The sequence below is a fragment of the Vigna unguiculata genome, chromosome 11 (genome assembly GCF_037176805.1).
Source record: "Vigna unguiculata cultivar grain cowpea cultivar isolate G323 ecotype 2 chromosome 11, ASM3717680v1, whole genome shotgun sequence".
Taxonomy (NCBI): Eukaryota; Viridiplantae; Streptophyta; class Magnoliopsida; order Fabales; family Fabaceae; genus Vigna; species Vigna unguiculata.
In genome coordinates this window covers 4,036,601-4,056,958 of record NC_140802.1, presented here as the reverse complement: position 1 = coordinate 4,056,958, position 20,358 = coordinate 4,036,601, and the positions used below count along the sequence as shown (strand labels likewise).

At 32.4% G+C, this 20,358-nt stretch overlaps 1 protein-coding gene, 4 non-coding genes and 3 pseudogenes across 8 annotated transcripts; 3 read left to right on the top strand and 5 right to left on the bottom strand.

Annotated features, from left to right (window-relative positions):
- Positions 1-1,539: 1,539 nt before the first annotated feature.
- On the top strand, positions 1,540-4,475 carry LOC114168576 (uncharacterized). Of its 4 annotated transcripts, none has more exons than XM_028053456.2 (4): positions 1,540-1,686; positions 2,472-2,587; positions 3,120-3,410; positions 3,759-4,475. In XM_028053456.2, exons 2-4 carry the CDS (start codon positions 2,480-2,482, stop codon positions 4,314-4,316), a joined length of 957 nt encoding a protein of 318 aa, XP_027909257.2. In that variant the 5' UTR covers positions 1,540-1,686; positions 2,472-2,479; the 3' UTR covers positions 4,317-4,475. The 4 variants fall into 4 exon arrangements, with proteins under 4 accessions (XP_027909257.2, XP_027909259.2, XP_027909258.2 ...); XM_028053457.2 differs by having other exon boundaries at positions 1,571-1,748; XM_028053458.2 differs by lacking the exon at positions 2,472-2,587 and having other exon boundaries at positions 1,561-1,686.
- A 1,743-nt stretch (positions 4,476-6,218) lies between these two features.
- On the bottom strand, positions 6,219-6,414 carry LOC114170866 (U2 spliceosomal RNA). The gene has a single exon (XR_003601227.2). It is a non-coding gene; the product is annotated as a U2 spliceosomal RNA (small nuclear RNA).
- Positions 6,415-8,967: 2,553 nt separating this feature from the next.
- LOC114170873 (U2 spliceosomal RNA) lies at positions 8,968-9,163 on the bottom strand. Its single transcript, XR_003601233.2, has one exon. It is a non-coding gene; the product is annotated as a U2 spliceosomal RNA (small nuclear RNA).
- An 871-nt stretch (positions 9,164-10,034) lies between these two features.
- LOC146880881 (uncharacterized) lies at positions 10,035-11,076 on the top strand (annotated as a pseudogene).
- An 865-nt stretch (positions 11,077-11,941) lies between these two features.
- LOC114170872 (U2 spliceosomal RNA) lies at positions 11,942-12,137 on the bottom strand. Its single transcript, XR_003601232.2, has one exon. It is a non-coding gene; the product is annotated as a U2 spliceosomal RNA (small nuclear RNA).
- A 4,144-nt stretch (positions 12,138-16,281) lies between these two features.
- LOC114170879 (U2 spliceosomal RNA) lies at positions 16,282-16,462 on the bottom strand (annotated as a pseudogene).
- On the top strand, positions 16,386-18,543 carry LOC146880880 (uncharacterized; annotated as a pseudogene).
- Positions 18,544-19,432: 889 nt separating this feature from the next.
- On the bottom strand, positions 19,433-19,627 carry LOC146880879 (U2 spliceosomal RNA). Its single transcript, XR_014986703.1, has one exon. It is a non-coding gene; the product is annotated as a U2 spliceosomal RNA (small nuclear RNA).
- Between the last annotated feature and the right edge of the window lie 731 nt (positions 19,628-20,358).

Sequence of the window (20,358 nt, the reverse complement as noted above, 5' to 3'; positions counted from 1 at the left end):
TAACATTCAAGCTTGTTGGCCTCCATCGTATAAATCTACTGCTGGTGATTATGATAATTTTTTGGGTTAAGAAATTGAAGGGAGAGGATAGGATGAAGTACTTTTCAGGGTTAATTTGACATAAAAGGTAAACTTCAGTAACAAATATATTATTTATATATTATTAATTAAATCAGATCCTATTTTTTGGAGGTCAAAATTTTCACCTTTTTATGTATAAAATGGTTAAATTGGTTTTCTATTCAAATTAGTTTTTTTTTTCTTCTGTAGAGAAGAAGAGGATGAACATATAAGATTTTTATTTTATTTTATTCATTTTCTTCTCATAATTTTATCTGTTCTGAACCAAACTAATAAATTCATTTATTTTTGTTTTATTTATCCTATTTTCTTATCTCTATTAAAAATAAATTTGGATCAGAATACCTTGCTAATGTTTTTTTAGCATGCAAAACAGGAATTGTGCGTGTCTAAAACTTAAAAAATATAATCATAGAAATTCAGGGGAATATATATACTTTTATAAAAATATAATTTTATTTTGGAAGTATTTTATTATCAATTATAACAAACTATGTGATGATATGCAAATAAAAATGGGTAGTGGTTTAGTTGTTGATGTACAATACTGGAGTGGGAGAAGGTACTGTACTATTTGGGCTAGCTGTTTCATTGCAATAACACTACCAGGTTATTTGGGGAACTTCAATTTTCATCTTTATATTTTCTTAGCACTCATTTGTTTTAAGCTTATTAAAAAAAATATTATTTTACTTTATTTAAATCCCTTGTCATCTTTTCTGTCAATAAATATTATGAATACAACTTAAATTTTCATCTTTATATTTTCTTTACACTCATTTTTTTTAAACTTGTTAAAAATGTTATTTTATTTTATTATCTTATTATTTTTCAGAAAATTCAATCGTTTACATTTTCAATGTTTCACCTAAATCCTTTTTCATCTTTTCTGTCAAGAACTGTCATGAATACATTCTCAAATGAACCCTTTTTAACTCTCCTTACCCTTTCTTATTATTTATAATCTATTAAAAGTCACAAAATTTCATCAGCCTTACATATTCTATTTGAAGAGTCTGCCTTTTTATCATTTTTAACCAATAAAAAAGTATTTTCCACAAAGTCTCTTAAATAGCATATGTTTAATACTTCTATTTTCCACCATTCAAATTAATTATATTAACATTTTTATTAATTTTTAATTTTATGTCATTTAAAGCTATTTTTTAACAAGAACAATTCACATAATAAAAATTTATTCTATTATCATTATTTAATTTATAATAACCATATTTCAAACTCAATGTCTATTAGCGGTTATTAAGTTTTATATTTTCATTTAATCACATATCACATTTAATATACTTTCTAAGACATTTATTATAAAAATTTAACCAATTCCATATGCTACACAATATATTACCTGTGTACAAGAATTGTGTAGCTTTTATTTTTATTTTTTATGTATTTTTTTATCAATTTTAAATTTCTAAATCTTTATATGAAACAAAAAGTAATTTATTTACCAAGAAATTCTTTAAATTTCCCTATTTCACCCGTCATTTATTTTCTTTGAATCGTCCAAAATCCACCGCAACTGAAACCTGCTAATCGGAGCAGAGGAAGAAACGCAACCATGATAATCAGATAATGAAGAAGAACATCGTATTGAGAAGCATTCTTTATCTTCAACTGTTTAGTCTTCACGTTTTTGTTAAAATTTCAGAGTATTTTTCCGCTTTTGTCTTTTGGCGCTTTGTCTATATTTTGATGTGCTTCTGTTTCTTATATGTGCTTTTTTTCTGTTGTTTGTTATATTAATTCATCATCTATAAGTTTTCATAATTTCATGACAACCAATCGTCTATGAATAATCCGAACCAACTTTAAGGTTATCAGATTTTCTTTTATACCCTTATCTGATCATAAATTCTTATGCACAAAAAGCTTATTTTTGTAATAATTAGTTTAAAAAGATAAAATCTTTAATCTGTTAACATTGTACACAAGAGTTTAATGGTGATGCATTCCCAATATAAGGTCGATTCATCATACTGTCATTCAATTGGAAATTACCAAATGCCTTTTAGCCTTTTAGGATAGTTAGGGTAAAAATTAACAACTTACTATACATGGAGATTTGTGATTGAATGAAAAGTATAAAACTGCTTTACAAGTGCATAACCTATTTTCTCTTGTTCATCACTACTGCATTGTTAACACTCATAGTTGCTGTTAGGTTTTTATTCTTTTTGAAACAAGGTAGGTAATTATCATTTAAATTTATAGACATTTTTTAGGTAAAAATACTATTTTCCTATCTTATATGGCCACTTTTTCTTATCTTGAGTTTCATATTGGATATTTGAACTCGTTAGTTTGATGTCCCTTTATGCAATATACTCAACTTCCAATATTCACTGTGCTTGACACCACCAAATATTCTGAAGATTTTTAGATGGAACGTTTGAGTGGAGTTTTGAGAGTCCCTCTGCATCCTAATAGCAGGACATTGCATAGGGTTGGTGTGTCTCTCTGCCTTTCTGCGGAAACCAAAACACTTTGTGTAAGTAATTCATTGAACTAGAACCATATTGTTTATAGATAACCATTAACTTTTAGTTCAGATGAACAACTAAGTCAGTTGCTTACTATATATCAGTCTTTTAACTATGTAGCTTAGGAATGTAGCTTAGCATTGTTTCTTAACAAAGTCGAAAATCATGCTATATAGTGAATGCAAGTTATTTGAGTTTCTTTTGGCAAGGGACTTACTAAATATATTTTATGCGTGCATCAGTAGAAATCAGTTAATCATTTGATTCTACTTGTTGAAAGTACTCAATGGTAAGCTTTTTGGTCGGGCAGATTGGCATCCTTTTGGTTATTTACCTGAACTGTAGTTGAATTATGTGAAGTTAAGGATTTGTGCATAAAGATTAAAACTATTTGGAAAATGTAAAATAGATAATTTCAATGTGATTGAATCTTCAAATTCAGAATTCCCTGTTTCATTATCTTGGATAAAGATGCTTTCGAACTTGTATGGTTTACCACCTTCCCTTTTGCTTACCAAACATCTTTCTGATTTGTTACAGGTACCTATAGCCAATGCTATATTTTTCTGTGGTGACCGAGTCGAAGGGTCAGGTAACCCAGTGATCGAGAGGATATCAAATTTACAAAAACTATCCGAAATTGTTGTGTCCAAATTTGGTTCTTCAATTAATGCTTGGGTTATTGAGGCTTCTGTTTTTAATGGACCTTTTGCTGTCTACAAGGACTTCATATCGTCCATGAATCAATATGGAGAGCCAAGGTCATATAATCCAATTGGTTTCCCTGCATCTACATCAACTGTGTCTCTCTTATCTAATTGCCTTGAAGAAGTATGGTCTTTTCCCATCTTAAATGCCAGGAAGGCATGATAACTGTTGGCAAATTAAATTTCCATATTGATTGCTGTAGTTATGCTCATCTTCTAACTTCACTAACCATTTGAGGCAAAACAAAAAAATCATTAGCAAGGTTATTACATATCCTAATCAAGTTCTTGCTCCTTAACTTCTCTAAATTAATGATCCTATACAACACCAATGTGCTACATGACTAGAGATATCTCTTATGTGATTGTAATAGTCAAATTAAAAAAAAAGTCCCTGTTCATGTCTGCAACTTGTAATGACCACTTGGTCTGAATGTTTTCCTTTCCATGTTTTGAATTTCTTGTAATGCAGGCAAAAAAAGTCATCTTAAGAACACAAGTAGGTTCAAGGTCTGGCTGCACTTCAGCCTGTTCTTTCTCTCAGCCCAAGACATTCATCCTTGGTTTTAGCAAAGGTGGAACTGTTCTGAACCAGATAGTTACTGAGCTGGGATTCTCAGATATTGGTTCTAATGTGAATTCACCCAATGTGGGATCTGAGAATACTTACATTGTTCCCAAAACAAAGGAAGACTTACTGAACAGCATCAGCGATATTCATTATGTTGATGTTGGTCTGAACACTGCTGGGGCATACCTAACTAACCCTAATGTGTTTGAAAGAATCTCCAAAAGGCTCATGCAAGGAGCTCCTCAACTCCGTTTTCTCCTTCATGGAACACCAAGACAATGGAATGACAAGCGGCGTGATTGGATACGGAATGAAAAAGATAAAATGCTGCGTCTTCTTGAATCTGAAGTCCCTAAGAGTTTGGGGAAATTAAAAGTATTCTCAAGGTATTATTTTAATAATATGCCTCCAAGTATGCAGATGCACTTTGAAATAATAGAAAGTCTAGACGTAAGTTAGCACTTCATACTTGATGGGACCAATGATACATTTCTTAGTTATCAGGACAAATGTAAGTAATGTACATTCGTTCTACTTGAATATTTCAAAGAACATTTATAGTTTAGTTACATTTACCCTTATAGTTATGACATTTTTCAGTGGAGTAGCAACACTAAATTGTGTGTACTATGGAGAAATTGATGGGTTTCATAGAGCCTTGAAGCTTTTGAGAGAAAAAAAAAAAGATGATGGAAATTCAGATTTGAAATTGGATTGAGATAGATTCAAGTTAATTTGAAGATGTTTTACTTCTGCAAAAGAATAGTTTGTTGAAGGATCAAAATATTCAAGACGATTTCATTGTGACTAAGACATAAGAGGCTTAAGCTGAAAAGGGACCTTCACATAAGAGGCATGTCAAAGCTAAATAAACATATAATCATTACTTTTTTCTTTTATGATATATCAAAAAGCAATAAATAGTGCAAAAAAACGTTAATCATTATATATATATATATATATATATATATATATATATATATATATATATATATATATATATTATGTTTGTTAAAAAAATCAACTCAGGGTTGTGTACAACTCCCCCTGGTTGTTTGTATATATTTTTTCAAAATAGCATTGGGAATTTGGAGGAGTTTATTGGTTGGGGTGTCAGATATAAATTTTTTTCCTGAATGCTGTAGATAAAAGATTGGTGATCTAAGTGATACAAGATTGGTGTTCTAATTGAAAGTTCTTTAAAAGATTGGTGAGGCTTTCATGGCTTCCAACATTGTGCTCTGGGAGAGCAGGGACCTTGTTGCCCTCACTTGAGTCAGAAGCCTGAATTTCTATCCCTCGAGCTATGAATAAAAATAGTTATGGGCATAAAGTGATTAAATGTTTGAAACTGTTAAAATCTTCTAAATGTGGTCATTCTCTGCAACTTCCAAGTATTCACAAACTGTCTTTTATATTGTCATTTCATAATCGGATGAATTTTCCTGATACTACTAAAGAATTACAGACAGAAACATTTATAATTGCAATGATATTGAAACTGAAATTTCTTGAAGTTTCCATGTTGTGCATTTTGAGGTCCTTTCACGAGATAGGTGATTAAAACCTGTATCAGATAACTTCTACCACAACAGCAAAAAATTGAATTATAGTTGCACTAGACATTCACAACTATAAGAATATAAAAAAGATGTAAGAAGCATTTGTGACCAGAATAAGAACCATGTAGAAATAAAATCTTAACATAAAAGATTGAACCATTGCAGTTGACCCTCTCACTTAACACAAAAGTTAATTAAGATTCTAAAACAAAACAAGCTAATAAAGTTTGTAAGCCAAAACTAAATAGTAAAGATTGCAAAAAGGGCCTAATGTAGTTGAAGAAGATCCAAGACTGAATATGGTTAGTGTGGAGAATGTAAGGTCATGGAAGCAAAAAAATACCTAATGGAGTTGAAGAAGTTTACTATTATTTACACAATTTCCTTTGTCCTAAAAATTCATTGACTATCAATCCTAAGCCATGAACTCATTTTCTCTCGTAAGCAAGAAGATTTTAAAGACAGTAGACTTATTATTGCTCTTGGTGTATGGACTATTTCCATTTCTCATTAATAGAAATTGGCCTAAACTGATATCTTTGTCAATGAGATTAAGTTTGTATTTTTAACACAATGTCCATGAAATTGTGCTACCCTTATGAATGAAACATAGAATAAAATCAATTTAGAAAAAGAAATAATGGATACCATACTTTCAACCTCTAGTTTATAATGGTTAGATATTTTTATTCTACATGTGTTAGACAGTCTTACCTAAACCACGTGGATGTGATTAAATCATAATATATGATACTTAAAGGCACAAATACAAATATTTTAAAAACCTTAACTGAACAAGGAGGGATGCACCCAACCTTTGCAGTAGTGCAAAGCAAAGGAGATGCACAAGAGCCACAGTAGCAAGCCACTGCAATTGAACCTTTCCCTTAAAAAATAAATTTAATATCTTGTAAACCAATGGTCTACATATCAGATATTAAACTGATAAGAACAGATACTACACTTGATCTTAGCCAAAAGGCCGAGAAAGGTATAATTTGGATTGGGTATAGATACCACTTTTATATTCTAAGCTGGAGTTCTTGTCAGTATCGTGACCAATGTGGGACATTGTCACTTGAAAATAGAATAGGTTGGAGAGCACAATCATTTTTCTTGTATCTTCTTTTTGTATGTATTGCATCCAATAACATGTTTTCCTTCTGGTAGACAACTCACTGTCCAGATTCCATTCTGTTCAAGGGCTGTTAGTTCTTCTGTCATTGCTTTCTTCGAATGTTCATACCATGAAGCATCTTCATAAGAGCAGATAACCTATTTCAAAGAAGACAGTCTTGCCATAGAAACGTGAACCCGAATAGAATATCTAGTTTTCTTTTCAGTTTTAGTAGTAAAAGTTTGAAAATCTTGTAAATAAGCAGGAACATTTTTGTGTCTAGTAGACCTTCTAGGACAATTTTTCTCTAACGCAGAATCAAAAGCTTGTTCAGTATCAATACTATCAGATTTATTCAGTTTTTCAGGATCATCAATGCTCTGAGCATGCGTGATATGGTTTTCAGAACCAATGTTATCATTGAAGTTTTTACTCTTATGGACAGTAAGATCAAAATCATAATCCTTTATCTTCTCAAAAACAGGTGTAATCATCTTGTCAATAGAATTTTCCTGAGAAATAGTTTTGAAATGAAATTTATCTTCATAGAAGATAACATTTGTAGAAATATGAATGCAATGGGAATTTAGATAAGATACAATACAATCCTTAACATTTGGTTTGAACATGAGGAACATACCTATCCTTGCTCTGGGATCCAATTTAGTCTGATTCACAGAAATAGTAGACATAAAACAAACATCCAAAAACATGCAGCTGCTTCATATCAAAAGAATTAACATATATGTCGTATTTCTATTGTCAGGATTACTACTACCCAGAAATCCATGTTTCTTGAAACAAACTAACTCACTGTGTCCTCCAACTTTTTTGCAGTAGGTACAAGTAGTAGTTGTATTGTTGACCTTAATCTCAGTTCCATTGAAGAAATTGTTCCTTCCAATTTGCCTCTCTTGTTGAACCACATAGGAAAAGATCTTTGAAATGGATGGAATTGGGTACATCATTAAGACATGAGAAGTAACATTGTTGTATTGCTTGTTGAGGCCCCTCAAGAATTGCATAGCATGATCCTCAATCTTTCTTTCTCTGATGAATGGTAGTTGTGGGACTCTAGCACAGGCGACACAAGGGAGATTGCTGGGTTCTCGCAGGGAAGTAAAATTTGTTCCTAAATGTTGTAGATGAAGGATTGGTGATGGAATTAAGAGTTCTTTAAAAGATTGGTAAGGCTTTGAACATTGTTGTCACTTGATTTAGAAGCCACACGTCAAAAACCAAAAAAGTGATGGTTCACTCTTGGAGTGGGCATGCCAACAAATTGCACAACACACAACCCAACCAAGCATGATTAAAACTCCTACCCCAACAGCAAAAAATTGAATTAGTTGCATTACACATTCACAACTATATGAATATAAAAAAGATGTAAAGATAATTTGTGACCAGGATAAGAACCATGTAGATTGGACTGATCTAGGTGGGATGAACCAGGTCCTTGATGCAGTGCAAATCAAAGGTGATGCTTAGTTACTTAACGCAAAAGAGTTAATGAAGATTCTAAAACAAAAAGTAATAAAGTTTGTAAGCGAAACTAAATAGTAAAAGATTGCAAAGTCAGAAAAGTTTGTCTGTCACAACTCAAAGCTTCCTTTAACATAAAGGCAAGGTTTGAAGTGGTAAGAAAAACTCCATGGCAGGTCTTTCAGCCTCTCAGAAAGTTGAAATTTACTGTATTCAACAATCGATCACATCTTGATAAATTGAGCGAAAGGTTTTCTTAGTTTTCTTGATAAACATAAACCAAAGCACATGTGTGTGTTTCTAGATGGAGAAATTGGCGGGTTTTATAAAGCATTGAAGGCTTTGAGATTATGAACACTAAGATGATGGAAGTTCAGATTGAGATTATAATTTTGAAATTGGATCGAGATAGATTGGAGTTAATTTGAAGAAGTTTTACTTCCACAAAAGAAGCAAAAAATTCAAGATGACTTCATTGCAAAGACATGTTTGGATGATTTTTTTCGATGCCGTAACTGAGTTCAACGACGTTAATCTATGAAAAAAGACACACCAGTAGCCATCGTATATAGTTTCCTCAAAAGAAAAACAGAAAAATCTTTAAGAAAATGATGTCTTTAAAACTAAATTTGGTTCAGGAATCAATTAGAAGGGGATTTCAGCGTCTATTGCTGATCAAACTGTTTTATCCAAGACCGAAATATGGAGAAGGTCAGGTCATGTAAGCAAAAACGGCCTAATGGAGTTAGAGAAGCAAAGCTTGTTTGGTAGTGTGACAAAGTTAATTTAGACTATTTCCATCGATGAAATTGTGTTACCCCTATGGGTGAAACAGAATAATTGAATCAATTTTACCTAACCCAGTGCATGTGATTAAGTCATAATATATGATACTTAAAGGAACAAAGACAAATATTAATACTACAAAAAAACTTAAATGAAGTAGGAGGGATGCACCTAGCCCTTGCTGTAGTGCAAAGCAAGGACAATGCTTAAGAGCCACAATAGCAAGCTACTGCAGTTGGCCCTCTCCCTTAAAAAATAAATTTAATATCGTGTGAACCAATAGTCCACATATCAGATATTAAACTGATAAGAACAGATACTACACTTGATCTTAGCCAAAAGGCCGAGAAAGGTATGATTTTAACAGTACAGATGTTAAGCTTTTATATTCTGACGTTCAACTTGTTGTCAAAGCCCTTACCGATGTGGGATTTTCACTTAATTGATATGCTTCATTCTGCAAAGAGACAACATTATAGTCTTCCCATGTAGTTGAGTGAAACTCCTTTTCACACTTAGTTTACTTTTAATATATTATTAGATTTTCTTCTATAACTCTTTACAATTGGTCCTAACCAATGACTGGTTAGGAAAACACTATTCATATCCATTCATGACACCTTGTCAATAAAATAACTTTCAAAAATGAAAAAAGTTTGAATACAAGGTTTATTTATGTTAATGTGTATTTTAGATAAAACTTGTATTATTTATTATTTTTATAAATATAATTATATGAATACATGTGATATCAACATTAAACCATTTTCAAAAATAATACAAGTATTCATTGTTTCCATATCAACACGCACACACGCACACACGCACACGCACACACGCGCACACACAAACAACTGATAAAGTATTCAAGATATTAAATGACATTGTTGGAGAAGAAAATATAATTCAAGTTGTTACTGATAATGCTGCAAATTTCAAGACAATTGGAGATTTGTTGATGAAAAAACAGAACAACTGTATTGGACTCCATGTGTTGTACACTATATTGATTTGATCTTTGAAAATTTTTAAAAGAATTTGAAGGTACATGAATTGACAATCAAGAAGGGTCAGATTACCATTTACATTTATGGAAAAACAATGTTGATTTCTTTGTTGAAAAAGTTCACTAAAGGTAGAGACTTGATAAGACCGAGTGTAATTAGATTTGCCACGACATATTTGACTCTTGGCTGTCTTCATGAATTGAAGATATCATTATTGACCATGTTCAGCTCCGAGGAAGGGAAGACAAGCAAGTTTGGAACCTCACAAGAGGGGAAAAGAGTAAAACGTGTGGTATTAGACAACTGATTTTGGAAGAATGTACCTACATGCTAGAAGGCTACTACCCTTCTTATGGTGGTCTTAAGATTGGTGGACTCAAATGTAAAACCTGCATTGAGTTTCATTTATGAAGAGATGGGCTGTGCAAAAGAGAAGATTAGGTCCAATTTTAACAATATTAAAAAGAAGTAAAATTTCAAACTTTTACTCATTCAAGGTTTAATTACTTATGTTTGAAATTAGTTTGGTATTGAATGTAGTTATGAAGAGGTTTGGAGAATAATCGATGCTCGATGGCATAGTTAACTTCATAGGCCTTTGCATGCAGCTGCCTATTTTCTCAACCTCCACCTCCACTATGAACCTAACTTTAGATGTGATGATGGTGGAGAGGTGAAAGAAGGATTGTATATATGCATGAGAAGATTGGTACCAAATTTTGCAGAAAGAAGAAAAATTAATTTGTAAATTGTTGAATTTCATTTTCCAAGAGGACTTGTAATTCTTTGGGATGTGAGTGTAATTGGAGTTCATTTGAAATGGTAATTTAAATTATTTATAATTTATAATTTCCTTTATTAGGTTTATATCTATTAAAATTTAATATTTCATTTTAGGTTCATACAAGGAGAAGGAACCATTTGCATCAGAAAAAGATGACTGATTTAGTTTTTGTGCTGTATAACTTGAAGTAGAAAAGTAGATAAATTCGAAAAATTGTTGCTCTTCCATTTGATGACATTGAATCTAACGATGAATGGGTAACTAAAGAGCCAAATGATGTTGTTGTGATTGAGCAAGTTGAAGGTGAAAATGATGTTCAAAATGTTCCCTTAGATGGATCAACAACAAATCCAACTCTATATGCTTTTGATCTTGATAACATAACTTTTGATGCCAATTAGGATGCACAAGTTTCATCGGGGAAGAGTTAGATGAAAAGGATGGAGATAATGATGTAATTAGAAAATTAGAGGATTAATTAGACATAGACATTTGACATTTGAATTTATGAGATTAAGAACACTAAGATGATGGAAGTTCAGATTGAGATTATAATTTGGAAATTGGATTGAGATAGATTGAAGTTAATTTGAAGACGTTTTACTTCTGCAAAAGAATATTTTGTTGAAGGAGAAAAAAAAATTCAAGATGACTTCATTGCAAAGACATGTTTGTATGACTTTTTTCGATGTCATTATGAACCTATCCTTTCTTGCAGTATTGTTGCTGTCTTATTTGCAGCTTTTGTTGTTGCTGGAATTATGTGGTATGGTTCAACAACTCCAATTAAATTATTTGGTCCTATTTGGTAGCAATGGGACCAGGATACTTCCATCAAAAAATATATAGAAGAGTTGGAACTAGACTAGTCAAAAATCAAAATTTATTATAAGCTTGGTCTAGGGTTCATGAAGTAACGAAGTTAATATATATATGAAAAGGACAGAGGAATCACCACCATATATAGTTTCTTAAGAAAGAATAGAAAAACCTTGTTTGATAGGAAAACAATGGTCTTCAAAATTAAATTTGAGTTCGGAAATTGATTATTTTGAAGGTGCTTTTATCGTTGATCAACCTGTCTTATCTAAGACTGAAATATGACATAGGAGGTAATGTCATATAAGCAATAAAAGATATAGTTGAGTTTAAGAAAGGCTTGTTTGGTAGCGACAAAGTTGAGCAAGTTTAGTATAATTTACACTATTTCCTTTGTCCTAAAAAGATCATGTTGAACAAGCTGTGTTAGACAATTTGTTTAACTTGACTAGTACATGTGACAAAATCATAATACATGATACTAAGCCATAAAGACAAATATTATAAAATTTGAACTGAACTAGAAGGGATGCACCAAGCCATTGCAATAGTGCAAAACAAAGGTGATGCTCAAGAGCCACAGTAGCAAGCTACTGTAGTTGACCCTATCCCTTAAAAAACAAATTTAATATCGTGTGAACCAATGGTCCACATATCAGATATTAAACTGATAAGAACAGATACTACACTTGATCTTAGCCAAAAGGCCGAGAAAGGTATGCTTTGAACAGAGTTAGTGTTGAAAAGATGCTTGTCAGAGTCTTAACTAGTGTGGGACTTTGTAAGTTGATTCAGATGGTAAAGGTGCTACTAGACAAGCATTCTTTTCACAAATTGTCAATAATATCCGTTTAATATAATATTTATCCTGATAATTAGAACATTTTTCAGTGGTCTTGAAACACTAAGTTGTGTCTGCTACAAATTCCCGGTTTTCATAAAGCCTTAAAGCTTTTGAGACTAAAAACAATAAGATGATGGAAGTTCGAAATGAGATTATAATTTTGAAATTGGATTGAGATAGATTCGAGTTACTTTCTTTGTATGAGTGTTACTTCTGCAAAAGAATAATTTGTTGAAGGAGTAAAAAATTCAAGATGACTCCATTGTGGAGAAGCCACGTTTAGACGGCTTTCTTCAAGAATGAGGAAGAGTTTTCAACTGTCATGCAGATGAATTGATAGTTCTTTTTAGATTTCAGTTTGTGTCACTCTTGTGTCTCAGTTACTCTGTAAATAACACTATTTTTATATGTTTTACAAAAATTCCTTAACTATCAGTCCTTGCTGTCCGATGCAAACATTTTTCCAAATATAAATTCAGTTTTAGCATAACATAAGTTTGGTTATACTATTCATGCTTGAGATCTTCTGCATGTGATCATTGTTTGGACGTATCTAGTATTCACAAAATGTGTTTAGTATTTTCATTTCATAGTAAGATGAATTTTTCTGATACTTCTAAAGGATTACAAAGAAACATCTAATGTCAATGATATTGAAACTGAAGTTTCATGATGTTTCTTTGTTGAACATTTTGAGACCCTTTTCTACAATGCACACCGAACTTCTGAACCACTTTGACAATACACACCCTAAACCATTTTGATACCCTTTTCTACAATACACCCTAAACTCTAAATTTGGTGTGATGGATGTAACATCCCTGGCTACCCCTCCTCGGGTCCCAGAGACTGTCAGGTTACTACAGCCCAATGCACCCCAACCCATCACCCTTCTCCGTCCATTCATACTGGGTGGGTTGTTGCCAGTGGGAATCGAACCCCCAACCTGACCTTTAACACCTCTGTCTCACCAGCAGATAATCAGAAATGAAACATATTTCTGAAAAGAAGAGGGTGCAAGAGGAATTCTATTGCTCTTCAAATTCAAAATTACATGATCATAAGCAAGAATCTTTACAACTAAAACAAAAACCACACAAGAAATAAAAAATTCATATTATAAAAAAGTTAAATTATTCATTTGGTCTCAATTTTCGTCATGAAATATCAATTTGGTCCCTTAATTTTTAAAAATCTCATTCAGGTCCCTAATTTTAGAATTATGTGTCAATTAAGCCCCTTATGTTTAAATTGGAGAAACACCATTAACAGATGCTTATGTGGATATGTGTAATTGAAATGTGTCATTTATATTTAAATGCATTAGAAGCCGGTGTAAAATTTATAATAGAAACGTGTCATCCCTAATCCCTAAATTAGTATTGTTGATCTTCATACCTCCTTTGTGTTGTGCATGGGTGAGAGATGTTTAATCCACTTGGGTATGAAACCACATGAAAGAAATAATTACAAATCAACACATATTACCCAAACTTAATCACCCCATAAACAACTATTGACTGGTATGACATGAAAGATAAAAAAATTGAGTCATACCACATGCTTGCAAAAAATACAACAGAGGTCATCACTTGTGAGCACAGAGGTCATCACCAACAAATCATACAGGTTTAATAAACTTGGGTATGAAACCACATGAAAGACATAATTACAACTCAACACAAATTATCCAAAGTGAATCACCCCATAAACAAGTATTGACTGGTATAGTATGAAAGTTCAAAAAATTAAGTGATACCACATGCTTGCAAAAAATGTAACACAGGTCATCACTTTTGTGCACATAGGTCATCACCAACAAAGCAAACATGTTTAAACTTGGGTATGAAACCACATGAAAGAAATAATTACAAATCAACACATATTACCCAAACTTAATCACCCCATAAACAAGTATTCACTAGTATGACATGAAAGATCAAAAAATTGAGTCATACCATGTGCTTGCAAAAGAAAAAAAAAAGAGCAGAGGTCATCACTTATGAGCACAAAGGTCGTCACCAACAAATCATACATGTTTAATAAACTTGGGTATGAAACCACATGAAAGACATAATTACAAATCAACACAGATTATCCAAAGTGAATCACTCCATAAACACGTATTGACTGGTATAGTATGAGAGTTCAAAAAATTAAGTGATGCCACATGCTTGCAAAAAATGTAGCACATGTCATCACTTATGTGCACACAAGTCATCACCAAAAAAATTAGACAGTTTTAATCAACCTATTTAGAAAACTAGTATTCATACACCTATCAAAGTATTTTGTTCATTAAAAAGCTACTTCTACTTCAACTTTGACTAATTTCACATCTAAAGTAAACCCAACCAACTCCATCACAAAAATATACTAACACAAACACAATAAACGAAACCCTAGAATCAACAATCATCTACTTCAAATGGAAAAAATCAAAACTTTGGGTTTGTTAAACAATAAAACACACCCTAACACAACAAATAGAAATTTTTTTTCCATACCTCCAATCTTGTACAACCACTGTCATTCTTAGACCTGTAACCTTCGAAAACAATGGTTGAACAACCCAAACCCAATGGAGGAGCCGCTTCACCTCACTGATTGAAGAAACTGCGATAAAACTCCCTTTCACAACAAACGTCGTTTCCTGCTCGGTGAGAGACACAAACCACTGTCGCCAACAAAATCGAAATCTTCTCCCTAACCGTTTCAAGGTTTGGCCGTGAGAGAGAATCCGCCAGGTTGTGCTATCTTGTGTGCTCAAGGCCTTTTGCTATCTTCCTTCGCTAAACGAACCACTCAAAAAAAACCATTGTCGTTGGGGTGAGAAGAGAAACAAAACGAAATATTATTCATGCTTTAAGCTGAAAAGGGACCTTCACATAAGATGCATGTCAAAACTAAATAAACATATAATCACTACTTTTTTGCTTTTATGATATATCAAAAAGCAATAAATAGAGAAAAAAACGTTAATCATTATATATATATATATATTATGTTTGTTAAAAAAATCAACTCAGGGTTGTGTACAACTCCCCCTGGTTGTTTGTATATATTTTTTCAAAATAGCATTGGGAATTTGGAGGAGTTTATTGGTTGGGGTGTCAGATATAAAATTTTTTCCTGAATGCTGTAGATAAAAGATTGGTGATCTAATTGATACAAGATTGGTGCTCTAATTGAAAGTTCTTTAAAAGATTGGTGAGGCTTTCATAGCTTCAACATTGTGGTCTGGGAGAGCAGAGGGCCTTGTTGCCCTCACTTGAGTCAAAAGCCAGAATTTCTATCCCTCGAGCTATGAATAAAATAAGTGATGGGCATAGAGTGATTAAATGTTTGAAACTGTTAAAATCTTCTAAATGTGGTCATTCTCTGCAACTTCCAAGTATTCACAAATTGTCTTTTATATTTGCCATTTCATAATCGGATGAATTTTCCTGATACTACTAAAGAATTACAGACAGAAACTTTTATAATTTCAATGATATTGAAACTGAAATTTCTTGAAGTTTTCTTGTTGTGCATTTTAAGGTCCTTTCACGAGATAGGTGATTAAAATCAGTAACAATTTTACCTAAAACCCCGTGCATGTGACTAAATCATAATATATGATACTTAAGGCACAAATACAAATATTATAAAAAACTTAACTGACTGGAGGGATGCACCTGGCCTTTGCAGTAGTGCAAAGGTTCTGTCGGTGCTTGAAACAATTTTGTCTTCTCCATATTACTATATCTCTAGAGTCAATAATTTTATATGAGGAACTACTGAACTCAATCACTTGCTGCCGTTACTCTTCAGTTTTCTGTTGAGGTCTATCCTGTAGAGGTACTCCAATTGGATCAGTGATCGATTTCTAGGTTTCGCCGTAAACCTAGTTGGTTACTTCCAATTACGTAAATCAATAGTTCAAACCGCACTCAAAGGTAGGGCATTTCCCATTTTGATAGGAACTTCTGTACCAGAAACAATGGTATCTCCAATTATAGCCCCTCTGGGTGTAAAATATATTTTTTCTCACCATCCCCATAGTGTATGCTCAAGAGCAACAGTAGCAAGCCACTGCAATTGACCCTTTCCCTTAAAAAATAAATTTAATATCGTGTGAACCAATGGTCCACATATCAGATATTAAACTGATAAGAACAGATACTACACTTGATCTTAGCCAAAAGGCCGAGAAAGGTATGATTTTAACAGTACAGATGTTAAGATTTTATATTCTGACCTTCAGCTTGTTGCCAAATCCCTCACCGATGTGGAATTTGTCACTTAATTGATATGCTTCATCTTGCAAGAGGCAACATTATATTCTTCCCATGTAGTTTACATAATCTTCTCAGTTTAGTGAAACTCCTTTTCACACTTAGTTTACTTTTAATATATTATTAGATTTTCTTCTATAACTCTTTACAATTGGTACTAACCAAGGACTCTGCTTTGGAAAACACTATACATATTCATATATGACACCTTATCAATAAAATAATTTTCAAAAATGTAAAAGCGTCAATAGAAGGTTTAGCTATGTTTTTGAATATTTTAGATAAAACTTGTATTATTTATTATTTTTATAAATATAATTATATGAATACATGTGATATCAACATTAAACCATTTCAAAAATAATACAAGTATATTGTTTCCATATCAACACACACACACACACACACACACACACTTTTTTCATTCTCTCTGCTTTAAACCATTTCAAAAACAATTGATAAAGCACTCAAAATATTAGATGACATTGTTGAGTTTGTTGGAGAAGAAAATGTAATTCAAGTTGTTAATGATAATGCTTCAAATTTCACGACAATTGGAGATTTGTTGATGAAAAAACAATTGTATTGGGCTCCATGTGTTGCACACTATATTGATTTGATGTTTGAAGATTTTGAAAAAAATTTGAAGGTCTATGAATTGACAATCAAGAAGGGGAGAAAGATTACCATTTACATTTATGGAAGAACAATGTTGGTTTCCTTGTTGGAAAAGTTCACTAAAGGTAGAGACTTGATAAGATCGGGTGTGACTAGATTTGCCATGACATATTTGACTCTTGGTTGTCTTTATGAATTGAAGACATCATTATTGACCATATTCAATTCTGAGGAGGGGAAGACAAACAAGTTTGGAACCTCACAAGAGGGGAAAAGAGTAAAATGCGTGGAATTAGACAATTAGTTTTGGAAGAATGTCTCCTCCACATGCTTGAAAGCTACTGCGCTTCTTATGGTGATCTTAAGATTGGTGGAGTCAGATGTAAAATCCGCATTGAGTTTCATTTATGTAGAGATGGATTGTGCAAAAGAGAAGAGTAGGTCCAATTTTAACAATATTAAGAAGTAAAATTTCAAACTTTTACTCATTCAAAGTTTAATTACTTATGTTTGAAATTAGTTTGGTACTAAATGTAGTTATGATGAGGTTTGGAGAATAATTGATGCTCGATGGGATAGTCAACTTCATAGGCCTTTGTATGCAGCTGCCTATTTTCTTAACCCCCACTTCCACTATGAACCTAACTTTAGATGTGATGATGGTGGAGAGGTGAAAGAAGGATTGTATATATGCATGAGAAGATTGGTACCAAATTTGGTAGAAAGAAGAAAAATTAATTTGTAGATTGTTGAATTTCATTTTGCTAGAGGACTTTTTGGAATGGAAGATGCAAAGGAATGCAGGAAAGCACTAAATCCGGGGGAATGGTGGGAGAGTTTGGGGATGGAACTCCAAAGTTGAAGAGATTTGGTATTCAAATTCTATGCTTGACTTGTAGTTCTTCGAAATATAAGCATAATTGGAGCTCATTTGAAATGGGAATTTAAATTATTTATAATTTATAATTTCCTTTATTAGGTTTATATCTATTAAAATTTAATATTTCATTTTAGGTTCATACATAGAGAAACAACCATTTGCATCAGAAAAAGATGAATGATATAGTTTATGATGTATAACTTGAGGTAGAAAAGTAGACAAATTCGAAAAATTTTCGCTCTTCCATTTGATGACATTGAATCTGGCGATGAATGGATAACTGAAGAGGCAAATGATGTTGCTGAGTTTGAGCAAGCTGAAGGTGAAAATGATGTTCAAAATGTTCCCTTAAATGGATCAACAATAGATCCAACTCTAAATGTTTTTGATTTTGATAACATAACTTTTGATAATAATTAGGATGCACAAGTTTCATTAAAGGAAGAGTTAGACGAAGATGATGATGGAGATAATGATGTCATTAGAGGATTGGACATAGAAATTTGACATTTGAATTTATGAGATTAAGAACACTAAGATGATGGAAGTTCAGATTGAGATTATAATTTGGAAATTGGATTGAGATGGATTGAAGTTAATTTGAAGACGTTTTACTTCTGCAAAAGAATATTTTGTTGAAGGAGAAAAAAATTCAAGATGACTTCATTACAAAGACATGTTTGTATGACTTTTTTCGATGTCATTATGAACTTATCCTTTCTTGTAGTATTGTTGCTGCTTATTTGTAGCTTTCTTGTTGTTGGAAATATGTGGTATGGTTCAACAACTCCAATTGAATTATTTGGTCCTACTCGATAGCAATGGGATCAGGATACTTCCAACAAGAAATATATCGAAGAGTTGGTTCTAGACTGGTCGAAAATAAAAATTTATCAGAAGTTTGGTCTAGGGTTTATGAAGTAACGAAGTTAATCTATATATGAAAAGGATAGAGGAATCACCACCATATTTTGACTTTTAGCTGGAGAATATCCGACAAGAGCTTCCATTGAATGAATAATGGATCTAGATCCTAAAAACAACAATGCTTTTGAATAAGCATGAGTAATCAAATGAAATAAAGCACCTCGATAAGATCCCATACCCAAAGCTAACATCATATAACCCAATTGAGACATTGTAGAATAGGCCAAATTTTTCTTAATATCTTTTTGAGCAATAGCTAAAGTAGCTCCTAATATTACTGTTATTATACCTATAAAAGCTATTGCGTTCATTATTTTGGGTAGCACTACGAAAAGAGGAAAAAGACAAGCCACAAGAAAGCACTACGAAAAGAGGAAAATTCATTGTCCTAAAAAATTCATTGACTATCAACCCTAAACCATGAAATAATTTTGTCCTAAGCATGCTGGAAGATATAAAGACAGTTTATTATTGCTCTTCATGGATGGACTATTTTGTTATCCCATTAATAAAAACATATATACAACGAGCAAGCCACTGCAGTTGACCCTCTCCCTTAAAAAATAGATTTAATATCGTGTGAGCCAATGGTCCACATATCAGATATTAAACTGATAAGAACAGATACTACACTTGATCTTAGCCAAAAGGCCGAGAAAGGTATGCTATATACAGAGTTAGGGTTGAACTTTTATATTCTGAGTTCAAGATGCTTGTCAGAGTCTTGACTAGTGTGGGACTTTGTAAGTTGATTCAGATGGTAAAGGTGCTACTAGACAAGCATATCTTTCACAAATTGTCAATAATATCCGTTTAATATAACATTTATCCTGATAATTAGAACATTTTTCAGTGGTCTTGAAACACTAAGTTGTGTCTGCTACAAATTCCCGGTTTTCATAAAGCCTTAAAGCTTTTGAGACTAAAAACAATAAGATGATGGAAGTTAGAAATGAGATTATAATTTTGAAATTGAATTGAGATAGATTCGAGTTACTTTGTATGCGTGTTACTTCTGCAGAAGAATAATTTGTTGAAGGAGCAAAAAATTCAAGATGACTCCATTATGGAGAAGCCACGTTTAGACGACTTTCTTCAAGAATGAGAAAGAGTTTTCAACTGTCATGCAGATGAATTGATAGTTCTTTTCAGATTTCAGTTTGAGTCACTCTTGTGTCTCTGTTACTCTGTAAATCACACTATTTTTATACCTATTATAAAAATTCCTTAACTATCAGTCCTTGCTGTCCGATGCAAACATTTTTCCAAATATAAATTCAGTTTTAGCATAACATAAGTTTGGTTATACTATTCATGCTTGAGATCTTCTGCATGTGATCATTGTTTGGACGTATCTAGTATTCACAAAATGTGTTGAGTATTTTCATTTCATAG